Source organism: Haliotis cracherodii, unplaced genomic scaffold, assembly GCF_022045235.1.
Source record: "Haliotis cracherodii isolate W230 unplaced genomic scaffold, xgHalCrac1.p SCAF_9, whole genome shotgun sequence".
Lineage (NCBI taxonomy): Eukaryota > Metazoa > Mollusca > Gastropoda > Lepetellida > Haliotidae > Haliotis > Haliotis cracherodii.
In genome coordinates this window covers 12,620,503-12,640,171 of record NW_027266343.1, presented here as the reverse complement: position 1 = coordinate 12,640,171, position 19,669 = coordinate 12,620,503, and the positions used below count along the sequence as shown (strand labels likewise).

The 19,669-nt window shown below is 37.2% G+C and overlaps 3 protein-coding genes across 3 annotated transcripts; all 3 read right to left on the bottom strand.

Annotated features, from left to right (window-relative positions):
- Positions 1-499: 499 nt before the first annotated feature.
- Positions 500-18,669, bottom strand: LOC139451729 (complexin-like). Its single transcript, XM_071233043.1, has 5 exons — positions 18,621-18,669; positions 17,943-18,109; positions 17,363-17,504; positions 10,658-10,771; positions 500-3,734 (listed from the first exon to the last, which is right to left on the bottom strand). The coding sequence occupies exons 1-4, from the start codon at positions 18,667-18,669 to the stop codon at positions 10,668-10,670; spliced, it is 462 nt and encodes a 153-aa protein (XP_071089144.1). The 3' UTR covers positions 500-3,734; positions 10,658-10,667.
- LOC139451731 (basic salivary proline-rich protein 1-like) lies at positions 7,786-8,361 on the bottom strand. Its single transcript, XM_071233045.1, has one exon. The coding sequence runs from the start codon at positions 8,359-8,361 to the stop codon at positions 7,786-7,788; it is 576 nt and encodes a 191-aa protein (XP_071089146.1).
- LOC139451730 (basic salivary proline-rich protein 2-like) lies at positions 8,461-9,834 on the bottom strand. Its single transcript, XM_071233044.1, has 2 exons — positions 9,770-9,834; positions 8,461-8,989 (listed from the first exon to the last, which is right to left on the bottom strand). Exons 1-2 carry the CDS (start codon positions 9,832-9,834, stop codon positions 8,461-8,463), a joined length of 594 nt encoding a protein of 197 aa, XP_071089145.1.
- Positions 18,670-19,669: the final 1,000 nt, after the last annotated feature.

Below are 19,669 nucleotides of genomic sequence, written 5' to 3'. Positions count from 1 at the left end.
ATGAGCTAAGATTCCACATCGTGGGTTTGTGTCACTGTGATCAGAAAAGCCTTTCTTGTTGATTCCTACAATAACCATTCTGCCCGGAGCATTGTTCAGCGACCATTGGATTGCCATACCTTCTGAAAAAGCAGTCCCAATGAAGTTGAACTATTGCGAATGTGGCACTACCCAACATTCACTCACTCCAGGGGGGCAAGGGTGGCCCAGTCGACTACGGTGCCGCGATTCGCTGTGCAGAGTTGCGTCCCTTGGGCACCCCAGAAACCTATGATCGCGGCCTCAAATCCCGGTTCACCCTAATTATGTTTTTTGGTTTGTCAGCACCATACCCGTGCGCGTGGGTTTCACTGAAGTGGTAACACTCAGAGACCTGCATCACTTCGGGCTTTCCTCCCACATTAAGCTGACACGCCGTGATATAACTGGAATACTGTTAAAAGCGGTGTTAAACCCAACTCACTCACTCACTCCAAAAATGAAAAACAATACACTGGGAACATTCTATATTTATAACTTTATTTCTGGTCAACATTGTCTTGGACTAAGTAAAAGAAAATGCAACAATAACTCTGTACATGCCACAATATGTCTACAACATAGCCATGATGGTCTCGGTACAATTTGAGGAGATAAAAGATGGCTTCTCTCACTGGCTTGCCAAACTGTCCACGGCCTGCACACCCAGTGAAGGTATCAATCAATTAGAAACGTTCATTAAGAAAACCTTTCACTTACCCAGCAGTTTCAGCAAAAATGAAATATGACCTCAAGAACATATTTCTGATTCAGTTATGTGGATTACCTTTATTAGTAATCACATGAAAATGAAATTATAGAAAATGATTTCAGGATAATATAGCATATATTCCAAACATATTTAATTGAGCATACTATAGAGATAACCGAATATCCTGTCCTATATCATGTAGTTACATGCTGGTATTAATACAAGAGCTGAATAATTAAAGGTTAATTGTTATTCTTTACAGAAAACAGTTGTTAAAAAAATATTCAGGATGTATTAAATCCTAGTCATTTTCACTGTTGTCCCAAGTGAAGACAGGAGCGTTTTAGGCAGGCAAGTCCAGCGAGAGAACAGCCTCAGAATAATGCTATTCTATTAAATGTGAAGTGCCTTGTTTCCATGGCAACTCACAATACAGAGTCCATGGCCAACATATGAGACCTGGAACATTAAGTAGAAATATCACAAGAAAAACACAGCAGACAGATTGTTGGAAGGGCCATGGTGTCACACCCAACACTACGATCAATCTTAGGACATAAATGGATGTCATTTGATTTGATAATTGTGTCTTCCTCTGTGAAAAGGCTGGAGTTGATTTTCTTGACAACTCCTGTACAATCGTCCATATTACTGGGTACCTCATGTCCATCACAACAACATCTGCATCACTGCTATACAGCTCCAATGATGTTAAATATGCTACATATGAGAAGCAAATGTTATAACCTTGGCAAGATTCTTATGAAGCTCTATACTTTAAAATGATTAGGATATAATTGAAATCATACCTAGTTTATAGAGAGGTTTAGACTAAATCCGACCTTCTTTCCTAACACTACTTCCAGATCAGGCAGTAACATGGCAAGTCTCCTTAACTCTCATTCTCAAAACAACTGAGCATTGTCTGGTGCTCACCACTGATCGTTTGATATTTAGAATTTCCTATTGACAAACCATCCAATTCTGTACAGGGCTACTTACGTAGTGTACACCTAAAATGAACATATTCAAGAAAATATGTATTAATAATAGTGTTTTCAGAGTCTTTCTGTACTTGACTGGTTCATGCAGTATTTGTGAATATGAAAGATCTGTAGGCAGAGATTTTCCGCTATGCCTCGTTCCCAACGTTGAGTGTAAATACTTTGCAAGGTGAATAAATTTGATAGATATATGATGCCTATTGCTAGCCTAGAAGCTGAAGAATTCCTCAGTGTAGCAAACATTGGTTACCATGTTACCGGTTCCGTTATCAGTATGATAACATAACACTGTCTGTGACAAGTCATACAATGAGGAAACTTAAACATGTAAATGTCCATGTGATTGCACCATCCCATATGAGTGACAAGAGAATGAGGGCATACTCCGTAGTACTACATAACAAACACAGGTCAAAAATACACCTCAGTGTTATAGTATAGAAGCAACTGTGAACAAATGAAAACCCAAGGGAGATAACTGGAATTTGGTGATGTGAATATATGTATAAGTGCTGTAAGACCTAGTGTGTTGAGATAATATTTTAGATAAATGTGTTATAAATATTAACTACATGTTTTGATGCATTGAAGAACATAGGTTGACTAAACAGATAAAAGGGTTACCAATACAGAAACAGATTGAATGAAATTGAGCTTGTTAAACAATTTTGATTAAAATAAAATTAATAAATAACAAAACATAAGGAAGATATCAGATAATATGACTAAGTACTTGAAATGACATAGAAATATATTTACATACAATAAAAAGAAAAGAAAATGAAAGTACTTTTTTGTATAAAATAGCATAACAAGAAATAAACGATTTGATGACCTGAACATATTATTGCCGACAATGCAGATTTTCTGTCATAATACAAATGTAATACTTAAACTGAATGTCATGGCAAATGTCACGAAGCAATAAAAAAACTTGACAAACCATACCGAGATCATAGGAATTCTCATCAATCACAGAGATTAGATGTATTTCAGTGGAATGGTAACTTTTAGGATATAATTAGAATTCTCAACAAATATAAAGAATCCAATATTTGGATGTGATCTGTATTCAGTAGCCTGAGATGCAAGTTTTCTGTGCCATTTTGGGTATTCACAGGTGATGATCTGTTAATTCTTAAGTTACGAATCTCCGGTACTCCCTGTACCAATTATAATTAGGTCACAACTGATGATGGAGAGGTATCACATTACTTTTCATATTATTTATGTCTAACTTGATTTGTTTTGTTTTCCCTGACTTGAATCATCAAAATAATAGAAAAATTATGCATCTTAAAATATTGCCTGTAAGTTGATTCTTATAAATGTCAATGAATAAACGAGGTAGCTAAAAATACCAAGATGTTTTCAAAATCTAACTTACATTTTTACAACTGCAAAATTCTTTATTCTTGTATCAAACCAAGAAGCCTGCAAAAATATTTCAATAATTATCAATAATGTAACATTTAAAATGAACCATACAATTAAATTTTTTGAAAAAATAATTGATTTATTATCTCCAGACTAATAACGTGAAAGTTAACTGATTCCCAAATCATCCTGAAGGCTTGAGAGAAAAATATCAACTCATTAAAGTGACTGAAAAAAACTTCAACATAGCAGCCAGTGGAATAATTGCCAAACACTCCGCCAATACAACCATGGAGATTGTGACCTATCCATACATGGACCCAACCATGAGAGGTAACATAAATAATATATGCTGTCAACAAACGCTGGTGAAACAAAGGCAACATAAATGGTCTATCCTTCATCGTCTATCGTTACCATGCCGATCTGTCTCCATCCTGATTGGATGAAGCAAAACATGATATGCTGCCAATCTTGTTTCCATCATTAACCAATCAGAACTGACTGTCTGTCAGTATCCAAGCAACTGTTGCTACTAGATACTATACACAGTACCAACAGAATGTTAATGCTACATCTTCCAAATGCCTTCTCTTGCATAATGGGACTAAGGCTGACTAAACCTGTAAAGTTAAATGAAAAATCATAAGTACAATTTGTTGTCATGGTAACAAGAAAATGTAAAACACCATAGAAGGGATGTCATCGTACATCACAATATCGATAGGATTTTTATTGATACTGTATCGATACAAATTTATGAATATCGATAGTTAATTAATAACTCACTGCCACAGAAAAATTTACATTTACAAGATTACTTTGGTTAAGATGTACTATGAGAAGGCAGAAAATTCAATTTTAAACATTACATTGATCAGCCTAGCTCATACTTAGCAGTTGATTCATTGCAGATCTAGAGTTTTTTACCCATAAACATAAAGAATAACTCGTTTTGTTATTTATCGATATATATCAATATATATTAATACTTTTGAGTTAATATATCGTTACGAAACTTTCCAATCAATGACATCCCTACTCTATAACAATCATTGTGGAAGAAAGTTATGGATCACGTGATCAGTTTTGTGATACGTGAGATTATGAATCAGTGTAATCATATAAACATACAACCATTTGGACAAATCCATATTTTACGATATAGAAACATCACTGCTATAAACATAGTGTTCTTATGGTCCCAAACTGATAGAATATTTTATCCAAAATCAATTGTTTTACAGGACAATAGTCTTCTTCGCAAGACAAGTTTTCACTGACATCTTGAAACACATTTTAGATTCCAACATTTCTGATATGAACTATTTAATAAATATCTGTGTATGTACATGAACAAGTAATGCTCAAATTATGGTGAAACTTCTGATACAATCTGACACTACTTCACACTGCATGAACGAATAACTGGTACACATTTAAGATTCAGATTTAAATTACAATTAATTTACAAAAATATATACATTCATGTCAGATCTCATTTTTTTCAATCAGTCTTGGGAATAGTAACATGCGTAGAAATTAATACAACACCAGTACTTCATGGGCTTGTAAACACTATAATCCTGTCACCCATGAATATATATGGCAGAGTCCCAGTGTCTTTTTATTCAGCCAATGAAAAGAGCTGTTGCACATGTCATCGGAGTCAAATAAGCCATACTCCTTGCAGGGACCTTTTGCATGCTCTTCCATTGCCTCACATTGAAGCAATGTGTAGAGCTGATGGTTGCCAAGCAATAGGTGTAATAATATAGATATTTTAACAAACCTAGTAAGGAATCTTGGAAATAAAGAGATTTTCCTCAGCTGGTTCTAATGCATTAAAGGACATCTGTCATTGCAGACAGTCATGTTAATATATCCACTTTCTGTTAGAATCAGAGAAGCAAATATTCTGTTACCTCACTCAGCATGGGAGCTGCCATTTTGTTCTTAACCATGTGTGTTGACTGGCCAGACCAATTTGACATCCCCATGTAGAAAGCAGGCTGTGGTTTGATTACTTGGTCAAAAAAGCACTTCATCGCACATGGTTTGTATATACTGAACAAAGAAAGTTAAGGATAATGAAACCTTTGAGGGATCATTTTATGAAATTGTGTGCTCGGTTTTCATTACAAAATACTCATGATACTAATCTTTTTTGTTCAGTATATTTGGATGGTTGATGGAGGAATGTTGTGTATATAAGGCCATGAAGTATTGTCGATGAAATAAATAATGCTTTGTCTATACACTACACATATACTAGTAATGCTTGTCGGAGCTAGACTTTGGCACAGTCACTAATCTATATATACTGAAAACTTAGTAATGAGCATATTCATTATGACACATATCAATATATCTTACTGCTTGGCGAGAGAAATGCACCTTTCATTGAAATTTAATGACAAAGGCAAATCATATATGATTGATATAATAAATATGAATAATAAAATAAATTAATGTCATTCATGTTTCAAATTTGCAGTTTTATCTAAATTAAAAATTATGACGTCATTGTCATGGCAATAATAGTTTAACTGTTTTACCCTTCTCTTTTAGCATTTACCATGTTAAATGATACATATAAATATGTAGATATATGTCAAGGAAGAGAGATAACAATGAGAGCCAAACTACAACACTTGTTATTCTCTACATCTCTAAGTCTATTTACAGAATTCCTGCATAAATATTTTTGCATTTGGAAACAATTCATAAAGTGACACCTACCTCTAAACCCTGCCATAAAACTAACAAATGCATAACAAAGCACCTAATACACATTTGGCTGTGATACCGTTTGATTTGATATTCACCAAAATACTTGTCAAATTGAGGTGTTGTCATGACAACCTTACAGACATGTTGGAAGCATATTTATATGGAGGTCAATTGTAAAATTAGTTAACAGTGCCCCATTCCACAAAGTGATCTTAGCGCTGAGTTGATTGTATCTCCCATACTTTAACACAGATTTACGACTGTCGTAGTACTAAGATGATCGTAAATCCCATACTTTAACATAGTCTTATGACTGTCATAGTACTAAGATGATCATAATTCCCACACTTTAACATAGTCTTTTGACTGTCGTAGTACTAAGACGATTGTAACATAGACTTACGACTGTCGACGTACTAAGATGATCCTATCTCATATACTTTAACATAAACATACGACTGTTGTAGCACAAAGACTGCTTTGTGGGACAGGGCCCTGATTTCAGATTTCTTAAACTTTAGAACTCATTCTCAGTTTAAACAAATTATGAAAACTTTATTTTTATATCCTTTAAGGGGACTGAATAATGACATGATGTTGGACTTTTACTAAGATGTAACTGCATATACTACAAAGTATCGCTCTTTGTGAACACCTGAAATCATCTTAGTACAATTCAAAGTCGAAAACTGACTGACACCCATGTCCAGTTTTATATATATATAAACATCCACTATTTGTGTACTTCATACACTCAGGCAATGCTATTTAATGTATAATTAACAATATGTGAATAATATAAGTAAAATGTTTAGCAGGTGCATAGACCTTGATGAGAAATATATGAAATGCAAGCTACATATAAGGCCAGACTAAATTAATAATTACATTTTCATCCATGCTGTCTCGCGTCCAAACAAGTCCCTAGCATTAGTTGAATGTCCCAAAGTTTGGACATGTGGGGAAGTGCTTCATGTGTTTCGCGAACACCTGGTGTTGTCACTGATTTTCGTTGATCCATTCATATAATTTTATTATTTTTGGCCTTTTATGCCCAAATGGAATCTGTTTCAGTGTATAATCAATTACTTTCTGTCGTTTTGGAATCCTAATATTGTTTACTTGAAATGCAACATATATGTTGTTCTTCCAAATATTCTTGTTTCGTGTGACACACATCAGTTGTTCAGGGATGCCTAGGATACAAACAAAATTCTCATGCCCAACATTTTTGACAATTTTGATGAAAATCTAAAAATAATTTGATTGTGGCCTGGTGTTTTGATAGAAATTGAAAATATCTGTTGGAAGAGCAACTGTGCAGGTTTAATTCTCAGAAATGTAAGCTAAGTTGGAGCAAAATTAAAAGCACACATTATTTAATATTTCTTCTGAGTTAATATCTATTGCATTTCTTCGAAAAACTTTTATTCCACACTGGAAAAATGTCACACTATTCCTGGAGGGCATAGTCATATAGCATGGTTAATTCTTTTTTGAATGTTATTGGATATAATGCTTGTCCCTGCAGGAAAATAGGAGCCATTACCATTGTCAGATCCAAGGGAAGGGGATGGAGGAGCATAGGGGCCATTACCACTGTCAGATGCAGAGGGGAGGGATGGAGGAGCATAGGGGCCATTACCACTGTCAGATGCAGAGGGGAGGGATGGAGGAGCATAGGGGCCATTACCAATGTCAGATGCAGAGGGGAGGGGATGGAGGAGCATAGGAGCCATTACCACTGTCAGATGCAGAGGGGAGGGATGGAGGAACATAGGGGCCATTACCACTGTCAGATCCAGAGGGAAGGGATGGAGGAGCATAGGGGCCATTACCACTGTCAGATGCAGAGGGAAGGGGATGGAGGAACATAGGGGCCATTACCACTGTCAAATCCAGAGGGAAGGGGATGGAGGGGCATAGGGGCCATTACCATTGTCAGATCCAGGGGGAAGGGGACGGAGGAACATAGGGGCCATTACCATTGTCAAATCCAGAGGGGAGGGATGGAGGAACATAGGGGCCATTACCATTGTCAGATCCAGAGGGGAGGGATGGAGGAGCATAGGGGCCATTACCATTGTCAGATCCAGAGGGGAGGGATGGAGGAGCATAGGGGCCATTACCACTGTCAAATCCAGAGGGGAGGGATTGAGGAACATAGGGGCCATTACCATTGTCAGATCCAGAGGGGAGGGATGGAGGAGCATAGGGGCCATTACCATTGTCAGATCCAGTGGGGAGTGATGGAGGAGCATAGGGGCCATTACCACTGTCAGATGCAGAGGGAAGGGATGGAGGAGCATAGGGGCCATTACCATTGTCAGATCCAGTGGGGAGTGATGGAGGAGCATAGAGGCCATTACCACTGTCAGATGCAGAGGGAAGGGATGGAGGAGCATAGGGGCCATTACCACTGTCAAATCCAAGGGAAGGGGATGGAGGAGCATAGGGGCCATTACCATTGTCAGATCCAGGGGGAAGGGGATGGAGGAACATAGGGGCCATTACCATTGTCAAATCCAGAGGGGAGGGATGGAGGAACATAGGGGCCATTACCACTGTCAAATCCAGAGGGAAGGGGATGGAGGGGCATAGGGGCCATTACCACTATCAGATCCAGGGGGAAGGGGATGGAGGAACATAGGGGCCATTACCATTGTCAAATCCAGAGGGGAGGGATGGAGGAACATAGGGGCCATTACCATTGTCAGATCCAGAGGGGAGGGATGGAGGAGCATAGGGGCCATTACCATTGTCAGATCCAGAGGGGAGGGATGGAGGAGCATAGGGGCCATTACCACTGTCAAATCCAGAGGGGAGGGATCGAGGAACATAGGGGCCATTACCATTGTCAGATCCAGAGGGGAGGGATGGAGGAGCATAGGGGCCATTACCATTGTCAGATCCAGTGGGGAGTGATGGAGGAGCATAGGGGCCATTACCACTGTCAGATGCAGAGGGAAGGGATGGAGGAGCATAGGGACCATTACCATTGTCAAATCCAAGGGAAGGGGATGGAGGAGCATAGGGGCCATTACCATTGTCAGATCCAGAGGGGAGGGATGGAGGAACATAGGGGCCATTACCATTGTCAGATCCAGTGGGGATTGGGTGCAGGAGGATGTAGTGTTTGACTATCCTGGATCAACCTAACCTTATCAGCAGCATTAGTGGCTGCTTTTCACAAAATTCTTTGAAAACTGGAAGTCAAGCTCTACACAGTCACATCTCCTCCACCTGCTTTGATTTGTTCCTGTCACACTGTTCTAGTTTAGATGATCAGCCATTTTCCCAGCAGTTTCACCAGGCATACATGGCACAATATGGGACATACAGTCTGGGGTCTCCAGAGCATTTATTCTATTACCAATTATTTGATGAATCTTAATTACATATATCGGAACAGTTTTCAAGTTTGGAACCCTGTGCAATGTGTGACAGCTGAAGCAAAATATGAGATGACTTAGCGAACAACAAGAGATGAAGTCTTGTGTGTATGGAGAACACAAAATAACAGAAGGAAGACAGTGGCATAAGCTGTTTGGTCCCGGAAAAAATGGCAAAACGTTTTGCACACCACAAAATGGAATAAATGCACTAATATAATATCAGACCCCAATTATCACAATCTGGAATATTACGGGCTTCTACAAGATTTGATTGGGGGGGGGGGGGGGGGGGGTGTATGTTTCAGCCACACTCAGCAATATTCCAGCAAAATGGCTCACCAGAAAATAGTTAAGTCAGGACCAGACAATCCAGTGATTGAAACCAGGATCAATGTCCCATGCGATGCAAAAAGGTCACTGAGTCTTACTACCTGAGAGATTCAGTAGCCTCTTACATCAAGCATATAGACTGATGGGGCCCAATTGTAACCCAGGCCCTTTAGGGGGCTTATACAGGAATATGGGCTTACAGGGGATGTATGGGAGTATTAGCAAGAATTCCGTCCTTTTCGTTCTTCGCACTATATCCTAACATCCTCCATAATCAAATATGAAATAATATTATGGTTATTCTTAGGTTTAACTATGAATGATATTGATAATGATGAATATATCAGATTATCTTCTTAGCACCATTAAACCATTCCCTTCGAACACTACTCATGGTTCAATATATTTTTGTGATGTTAATAATATGAATAATTTTGAAGATGACTAATGATATTACATTGATTAAAAAGAAATCTTAATTCATTTTCCTGCCTTATCTTCTTCCTGACTATAGTATAAAATAAGAACGGGAAGAAATTTAAGACTGTGCAAAAATACAGAAAACCTTGATTTTAAACAAGAGTTATTTCCCTTGGATCATATATCAAGAGCTTGCGTTCTCTGACACTTCCAAATGTCGTTATAATATTGATATATGTATACATTGCACACTGCAAAAAATTCAAATATTTAACATGCTGCTTTCCTGAAAACATGTTCTTTCAATAGTTACTAGTGTACATTTTTGTTTTTTTGTTTTGTTGTTTAACGCCACACTCAGCAATATTCCAGCTATATGATTGTGGCATTATTGCACAAACAGCACTAAAAAAAACAAAGGACACGCCCTGTGACGCAGAATCCACTTGAAATGTGCGAACAGGACTCACTTCAGAAACAACACTCAAGGGTGCTAAAACAACAGCGAACAACTAAAGCTAGCCTACGACATACACACACACATGCACAGCTGACCAGTCTGTGACCAGACTGACCAACATTGGACTGACAGAAGGACACACTAGGATGGCAGTATGACAGATTACAGACGGATATGTGTATGCGTGGTTCCACAACAGATCACTTACATTGCACGGATCACTGCACTACACACTTCTGTGTTACCTCCCCTACTCCCGCGGCCAATTTTGTTGGCAGTTCACTCACTTTAGATTGGAGCTCGGTTAAGTTTTTGGGGAAGCCTGTAAACATGAAAGGAGACAATGGACACAGTGGCAGCACACCCACATCACCAGGACGACATCAACCACCACCACGACGTCATACACTATGACCTATAATCCTTGTGTGTCAGGCAGGGTTCGCACAGGAAGCGGATATGGTTTCAACTGTCTTGGGTAATGCATGTAACCACCCTCTTCTTCAGTGTTTGAGAATATGCATTGCAGATTTCAAACCCATCTATCAAGTCTTTGAAAGACATTTAGAAGTGATACACATAAGGAAGAGAATTTAAGGATGTCAACTTCTTTATTAGGAACACAATGTTTCGGAGTACATGCTTACTCTATCAGGTGAATGAAGGGCTAAGCATGTACTCCTAAACGTTGTGTTCTTCACAATAAGAAGTTGACATCCGTAAATTCTCTTCCTAATCTTTTTTCGTAGTTACTAATTAAGCTCTAGAATGGTTACATTAAATATGGAATCTCTTGAGTCATTTCAGGTCGTGGCAATGTGGAACTATCAAGATTGGATTCCTTTTGGGTGAATTTAGTTCTGACTTTCATGGCAAGATTACTTGATTACAAAGGTTTCACAATGTTTGGGTGATTTTCGGAGTTCCTTATAGTTGGAAATCCATTTACCGTATATAAAAATGAAACATGGTTGATAATTCCAGGAAGTAACTGTGCGTACGTGTTTAAATAGGAACGTGATCTTTTACTGAAGTTAAGATTCAAGAATGTCGTATAAATTGTTCAATAATTTAGTTATTTAAAGTGATGTACTGCAAATTAAAGGAAAAGAACTTTCCAAGTTGACTTTTGGGGGGGGGGCCTTCATGAATTCATGAGAGGCTGTACTAGAAGGTTGTTCGTGTCAGTTTCAATATCATCTAAATGATACACACTTTCATATCTATAGAAATCTATAGGAGCACATTAACCTTCTGCTTGTATATCCCTTACAAACTAAACATTTCTGGGAATTTTCATAAAATGTTAAGAAAACAAGAAAGTTAGTTTTGAAATCTGCATTGCATGTTTGATATGGAGTAAGATGACTGGAAAATTAGACAAAATAGCAAACAGCAAATGAGACAACAAATGGGCAAAACAACAATGGAAGCGGAAATATCGGATTAAATAACACACACATGGCGTAATGTACTTTTTAAAAAAACCTAAGATATGTACGAAACTAATCGTAAATCAAATATCACAACCAATGTCACCATTCAAATCGCTGGTTTCTAGGCCACTGAAACAAAACGTTCACATCTGTTTACCCGATGAACAAATGGGAATAATAAAATAATAATTTTTAAAAACATTTTCATTTTATAAAAACATTCTACCATCACTACAAATGCGTGTATTATTCAAATATGAAATAGGATAGGGTGGTTCTGAATGATGAGAAGAGAAGAAATGCATGCTGAATAAAAACGTCAGTGTGACCCTGATTCTGATACATCTCTCAGTGTGACAGCCATATGTGATCACTGACACTGGTTCATCCAGATACGATTCCAAGATTTCTTTTCTCTAAAATACAACCTCAGGGTTGAACTTTAAGGAATATATTGTATATTTATGAATAAGTCAAACACCGTTGTGTCAAACTTTGACATGTCAAGGTTACGGTTGTCTTGAATTAAAAGCTTGGTTCTTGCATATTCTACATCATATTCCTTCATATCATTGCATATTCTACATCATATTCCTTCATATCATTTTTCTGTTGTCTCGAACTTCGGATAACTCAAAGTATTTACGTAACTTCGTTCAACTTTGACACAATGGTGTTTGACTGTACACATAAGTCCTTTATCAAAATCCATAATTTTCAAATCAAGTAATTTTAAAATCTAGACAAACTGACTGGACAAAGAATACCGTCCAGCTTAACAGGCATCAATTTCAATGTACCTCATTTGCATACATTTTAATTTTGAAGTGCTGTTTGACCCCAAACATGTCAACAGACAAAACTCCCATAACAATATCAGATCAATCTTTCAGATGGCTATAAGGTGACCTTTTGACTTATAAATACAATAAGCACACTTCTCCAATGGAGGCTCACACTGAGAGAAACTATATCAGAAATGTTCAGTATATTCTAGCCGGGTACAGGGGTAAAGAAAACAATCACTGAAAAACTAAATTATAGTTTGAAACTTCAGAAAGTATAAGGTCTTTTGAATCATATTACAAACAGAAAGTAAAACAAGGGTCGAACTTGCCCCAAGGTTTGTAAGTACAAATGGTAAAAGAGAAAATCGCAACTATGCAGAAAATAGAGAAATTAACAGGCGAAGAGGCTACTTTTGATTTCCTGCTGCTCTGAAATAACTTATTGACTTGAGAGTTAAAAAGATATATCCGTGATTGAGTTTTGCCCCAGTACCAGCCAGTGTGACTTAGTGCTCAGCATGCATTAGGCGAGTAAACAAGGTTAGATGAAGATGCAGGAGCCACAAGATAGTCAAAGTCAAACAATAGCGAGACAAAAGGTGCTGAAAAAACTATTTCTCATCCATTTGTCTTCATTGCAATTTTCTGGTTTTGTTTTTTATATCTACTATCTTTTTATCACATATACTAGGTTTGGTTTCATTTATATGTCATGGTGTCTAGCTGCTTTTTTTAATGCCCTGTTAATTACAGTACACTGGTTCTAGTTGCACATCTATACTATCGACTCTTAAGTGGTCAACAAGATTTGATTGGTGCTCAAACAGAATAAACACAGAGTATAAAAGAAAGGATTATAATATAAAACATAATATAATTATGTATGAAGGATAAAAATGATCCTAACATAAACATAAAAACAAAGTATATTGCATGAAATAAGACGAAACATTTGCAATTAAAATCATTAAGAATAGTACTTGACAAAAACTAAAAGGGGATCTCAAAATGTGTTGGCAGTTGGCAGAAAAAAATAATAATTCAGTTGTGTTTATTTTAATTGCACATTAACTGAATTAATCGTTTGTGTCATTTTGAGAGCCCTGGTGATATTAATTTATCATGGACATACTGTCTGAAACTAAACTAAACATGAATAATACTATCAATGCATTGGCAGGGATTATGTATACTCCCCAGGGAGCTTAAGATAATTTTTACACGTAATTATCCTTCAAACTCTACTATTGGACACTTCATCTCAGAATATACTCATGGAAGGTAATAAAGGAACATATATAAAGTGAAGTCTTTTGTCCAATAAAGCTGACAGAATGTTCCTCGTATTATAGCGAATAAAACAGGTGCTTTTCAGTGATGTTTTGTTATGGACAGAACTTCTGTGACCAGACCAATCAGAACATTTCATTAAAACATGTTCCCTTATTTTTGACCATAAGTATATCACTAATTTAACTAACATCCAAATTTAATCTTATGAGAGTATTCGAAATGAAATTTCACCCCCCTCCCTGTTTCCCCATTTTGCCTTTTACACTCAATGGAATCGGTTTCAGCCAATATTCCAGACAGATTATTCTTTGACACTGACGTTTTATGTTTCCCTAAAAAAATCCATAGTCCAAAAATGGTAGCATTAATGTTGTGATATATGTACATTGAAAGCATAAGATATGGACCTGAAGTTGTACCTGTATTTGCTTACACATACTGTATTCCACGTAATAAGCGCCCAGGGCGCTCTCAAAATTAGAAATAGGGGCTCTTATTAGAATATAATTTTGCTGAAAGGGTTGAAAGATCGTAAATTTCGTGGTTTATGCTGACAGCCAGAAATGATACAAAAGAAAAGTCTGTGCCGATTATACACAACAGATATATTTTTCAAGAATTTTATTGCCCATAATTAAGGGTGCATATAACACACGAGTGTGTCTTATACATGAATAAATAAGTCTTATGTACATGGATCAATCTGAAGGGTGCTTATTGGGATTGTTCACAAGCCAATATATTAGCAAATATCGCCGTGGGCGCTTAATAGAGCGGGGCGCTTATTATGTCGAATACGGTATATCTGTTTATGAATATGAGAATGGTGTTGATCACAAACTATATATGAACAATTAATAATTATTTATGTTATGATAATTCTACTTCACTGTGATTAGTCATTTATGTTATTTAATGTTTACAAATGAAGATTCTTTTGTTGATTATGAAACAAAACTTAACACAAAAACTTAACACATCTTAAACTCAATGGTATTTGAAAATTAAAAAAACAAAACATGAGTGGTATACTTTCTCAGTTATTATGCATATTCACTTGCTATGCTAACACAACCATCTTCTAAAACATAATATTTCATCTTCATAAATAAACAACAACAAACACATCTGTGTATAAGTTAATCATAAACAGATTAAAACTTAACAAACATTGTTAACACGTTGCCCTGAAACTTAAACGTTTAGTATAGTGCACTGAGCTTTTAAGTCACAGACTGTAAATCGTGAAATTAATGCGTCTCCAAAAGAATCGGACCTCTGGCCACTAGCCAAAAATACGACTCAATATGAATGCGACAGCCCCCTCCTCTCATGCATCAGTGGATTTATATCTAAACAAAACGTCCTCTGTCAGGTTTACAGGAGAATCCTCACCTTAATCCAACCTTACATTAATCCAATCACACACCAAATAGCACCGCTTATTAACGCTGAGTAGAGTACTTCCGCTTAAACAATACACGCGCGCTGGCTCGTGTCGGCCTTTGACGCAGTCGCAAAGCCAACGTGTTGTGTGGGTGGCGTCTGTCTGAACTTGTAAGTGTGATGACATAAGTGAGTAGAAACCCTGTCTTGACCCCAGCAGTGACAATTCACAGGATGTAATTAGTGTTTGAATGACATTGTTTTTTAAACTTGTTACAAGTGCTGCTCAATAAACAGTGATGTGGAATACATAGTTGTTTGTGTTCAGCGTATGTCTAAGTTGGTATTTCCGCTATCCAAAATGTCTTATTGTTGATATAAATGCAATGTTTAATAATGCGAACAAAGACCACTCGCATTTTTCGCATTTAATTCACGCTCGCATTAATTTCAAGATTTACACAGCCAGTGAGTTGAATGCACACACAATATCACAAGGTGTACTATATATTTAAAACTGATTGACTTATAGTATTTTCAATCACTCATGAACCTAGGGCTGTCTTCAAAGCTAAAACAGAATAATTGATACAAGTATTAATTATTACACATTAAAACATATGTTTACTCATTCAACATTTTGATGTGTTTTGCGCTTATTCAACAGTTGAACTAAGAAGGCCTTAAAGTTACAACCTGAAAGGTAACATGAAGAATAGTTGATATCTTTAACAACTCATTTTCAAACATACACATTATTGTATATTTTGAAGCTAAGTCTCCGATATACTTTCCATTTTATTATTAATTGTTGTATCGATATATCTTGATAATATTTCAATCAAAATATTCACATATTTACTGTGATATTGTCAGTCAATATATCAATACTTATACATCCAATGTACCAATACTTAGAGTTTCAAAGTATCAATATTAACATTTCCAGTAAATCAATACTTAGATTTCTGATATACCAGATCTTTAGATGTCAGGTATATGAATTCTTAGATTTGCAATATATGAATTCTTAGATTTCCTTATATTAACACGTAGATATCTGATATATCAATTCTTAGATTTCTGATGTATCAGTTCTTTAAATGTCAGATATATCAATTCTTAGATATCTGATATATCAATTCTTAGATTTCTGATATTTCAATACGTTAAACTTTCAATCAACAGCCCTACATTAAACTTCCATCACAGCATATTTTCAGATCGACTGACATCATCTGACGTTCCTAAATCAGCTGGCTACACAGCTGATGCAGGAAACCCATAAAAAATAATAAAATATCCATCGCACATGTCTAATTCTTAGCAAACTTCAACGAAGTGAATAAGTTAATGGTCCAACTTGTTGGAATAATTTTGTGTGATCTCATACAGTTGTTGTTAGGCGATTCAAGACGCATCACCTCCTACTCCTAATGCTATTCTACTAGTGAGTGAGTGAGTTGTGTTTAACACTGCTTTCAACACCATATCAGTTACTTCATGGCTTAATATTGGGGAGCTTGAAGTGACACTGTTTGCGATGCTTATCACTTTGAGGTAATCTACCTCCTGGGTATGGTATTGATGCTCAAAGAATCCTATGTGGGGAGAATCCGCAGCTAAGGGATGCAACTGTGCACAGAGAGTTACTGTTCCTTAGAATAGTGGGTGCCCTACCCACTAGTTTGAGTTAAGTCCGACACAGTTTCACTACCATAGGGAATGAGGTGATGGTTGAATGGTATCACAAGTCAATTAAGAACACAATGATAAATGAATTGACTAAAATCAGTTTTCCGACGTATCTTCAGACTATACCCATCAATATAAGATCTACATCTTGAGATGAAGACAAACTTCAGGTCATACCACTCCCAGTATTCGATTATGACCTTGACATTGGTAAAACACATAAACATGTGACCTTGACATACACATAATCCAGGGTCGCCATGGTAACCTGGTTTCAGACAAAATTCATGCAGCAGCAGAGTGATGAGAATTTACTTGATAACTCGTCGTCATCTGAATCTGCATTGTTTTCTGCCGCGAGCTCTGCAGGCGTCTTCTTCTTGCGACCTATACGACCTTCAGCTAGTGGCTGTGCGACTTCTTCTTCCGGGGTCTTCTCTTTCTTTTTCAAGCCATACTGAAATTAAGATGTACAGTGAGATTGTGAGGTTGTGCACCATTTCTCACTATCACACCCAAAATACATGTACCGATCAAATTGTCTCCTTCTCACAACGAATCTATAAGGATCTTCACCACTCACCAACCTTGTATGGACCACATTATCTCCTAACAGTGAATCTATTAGGACCTTTACAACTCACCAACCTTGTTTGGACCATATTATCTCCTTACAATGAATCTATAAGGATCTTCACCACTCACCAACCTTGTATAGACCAAATTGTCTCTTTCTTACAAAAAAAACGTAAGGACCTTTACAACTCACCAGGCTTGTTTGGACCACATTATCTCCTTACAACAAAACCGTAAGGATCTTTACAACTCACCAACTTGGACCAAATTGTCTCCTTTACAATGTTTGAAAACTGAAGTGGAAAGACAACTAACAAACCTTGTCTCGTATGGACTGCCGCAGTTCTTCTCTCTCTTCCTCCATTTTTCTATGTTTGTCTTTCCTCTTCTCTTCAGCCTCTCTTCGGGCTTCTGCAATCTCGGGATCCTCATCTTCATCCCCTTCTTCGTTCTTCTTCCCCTCCTCGTCCTTGTCACCTATTGCACCTAGAAAGAGTAGAACCGACAATGACAAATATTTGGGATGGGCCAGCAACTGTAAGTACACATCTCAATCACTATCTCTACCCTGCAGGTCCCTTCAAATACGTCCCCCGCCGTGATATTGCTGGAATATTGCTAAAAGCGGCGTAAAACCAAACTCACTCACTCACTCACCCTTCAAATACCCTAGTGTTGTTTTCTTGGATTGCTGTTTAACGCCGCAATCAGCAATATTCCAGCTATATGACGGCGGTCTGTAAATAATCGAGTCTGGACCAGACAATCCTGTGAGTCTCGATCCACGCAATTGGGATATGATGACATGCATAAACCAAGTCAGCAGCCTAACTGTGGTAACAGCTGACTAAGATGGGTATCGGATGTGAGGCTCATGGACTAGCTAATTACATTGTCATTGTTCACCAAGCCTGACCACCCGATCCTGTTATTTGCCTCTTACAACAAGGATAGTCACCTTTTATGGCAAGCATGGGTTGCTGAAGACGTATTCTACCCCGGATCTTCACTGGTCTCCCTCGTGTTGTGATAGCCTTGATATACATGGTGCTCACAAATAGTATAGACGTAGGGGGGTCCTACGCCAATCCGGATAAAATTATATCGTGACGCTGCCAGACAACATTTTGCTAAGCAGTTGCTACAATTTGCTACAATTTTTGAGCATGATATAATTTAATGCTGATTGGCGTAGTACCCCCAACCTCTATACTACTTCAGAACATTGACAAAGGTAGATTCTCATTAAAATCATTCACCACAAGCCTTATTTGTTTTCAGAGATCAAGTGTTTAAGAACAAACTTGGTTCAAACATTAATAAAACCGATCTTAGTTGAGAGGCAATCACATACCCCTTCTACACTGTTTTGTTTTCTGTAAAATAATCTGCAATATGCACAAGAACATATGAGCTGTCATCTAAGTCTTCAGGCTTAGAATGGAGTGATCAAAAGATTACTTAAAAGGCAAGTAAACTGAACATACCAACTTTGTAGATTTTAATACTTTAGGGCATGCTTAATCACAAATGCTTGACCAAAATTAAATTTGTAAAATAGGAAAAGCAGACAATAAAATATGATCGACAAAATCGTCACCCAAATGAAAAAATCTGCCACTTGGGTTAAAACATGTTCCCGGTGATTGTCACACGGTGCATTTTCAATGATCTGGTTGGCATTCAGTGTGCCCACTCCACTTCGGATTCTTAAATCACATTAAGAGGCTTTTCTGTCTGTTCATCTGTTTGATTACTGTCTACACAACTTATTCTAAGTATTAGTAACAACATAGAAGATGCCTTCAGTTGTCTACTCAGGGGATTAATCCCTGAATCTCTGACAGGCATTCATTGTGTGCAAGAGGACCAAGGGAAGCAGATGGTTCAAGGTACCAAAAGCGGATTTTAGTCATAAAAAGCTTGTTACAGGCATCAATTGTTTTTTTAATTATTTACGTCAAGCTCACAATTTTCACACACCATTAAATGGAATGTTGTTATGTTTGTAGGATTAACAGAAATAATTTTAGATTTTCCGACTGA

What these genes read in the sequence shown, in the direction of transcription:
- LOC139451729 (XM_071233043.1), bottom strand. Translation starts at nt 18,669, where the DNA reads ATGTATATCAAGGCTATCACAACACGAGGGAGACCAGTGAAGATCCGG. An exon ending in GAGACCAGTGAAGATCCGGG is followed by an intron (nt 18,110 to 18,620) that starts GTAGAATACGTC and finishes TACTCTTTCTAG; the next exon opens with GTGCAATAGGTGACAAGGAC. An exon ending in GGCAGTCCATACGAGACAAG is followed by an intron (nt 17,505 to 17,942) that starts GTTTGTTAGTTG and finishes TCTTAATTTCAG; the next exon opens with TATGGCTTGAAAAAGAAAGA.
- LOC139451730 (XM_071233044.1), bottom strand. Translation starts at nt 9,834, where the DNA reads ATGTTAGGATATAGTGCGAAGAACGAAAAGGACGGAATTCTTGCTAAT. An exon ending in AATACTCCCATACATCCCCT is followed by an intron (nt 8,990 to 9,769) that starts GTAAGCCCATAT and finishes AGGTTGATCCAG; the next exon opens with GATAGTCAAACACTACATCC.
- LOC139451731 (XM_071233045.1), bottom strand. Translation starts at nt 8,361, where the DNA reads ATGGTAATGGCCCCTATGTTCCTCCATCCCCTTCCCCCTGGATCTGAC.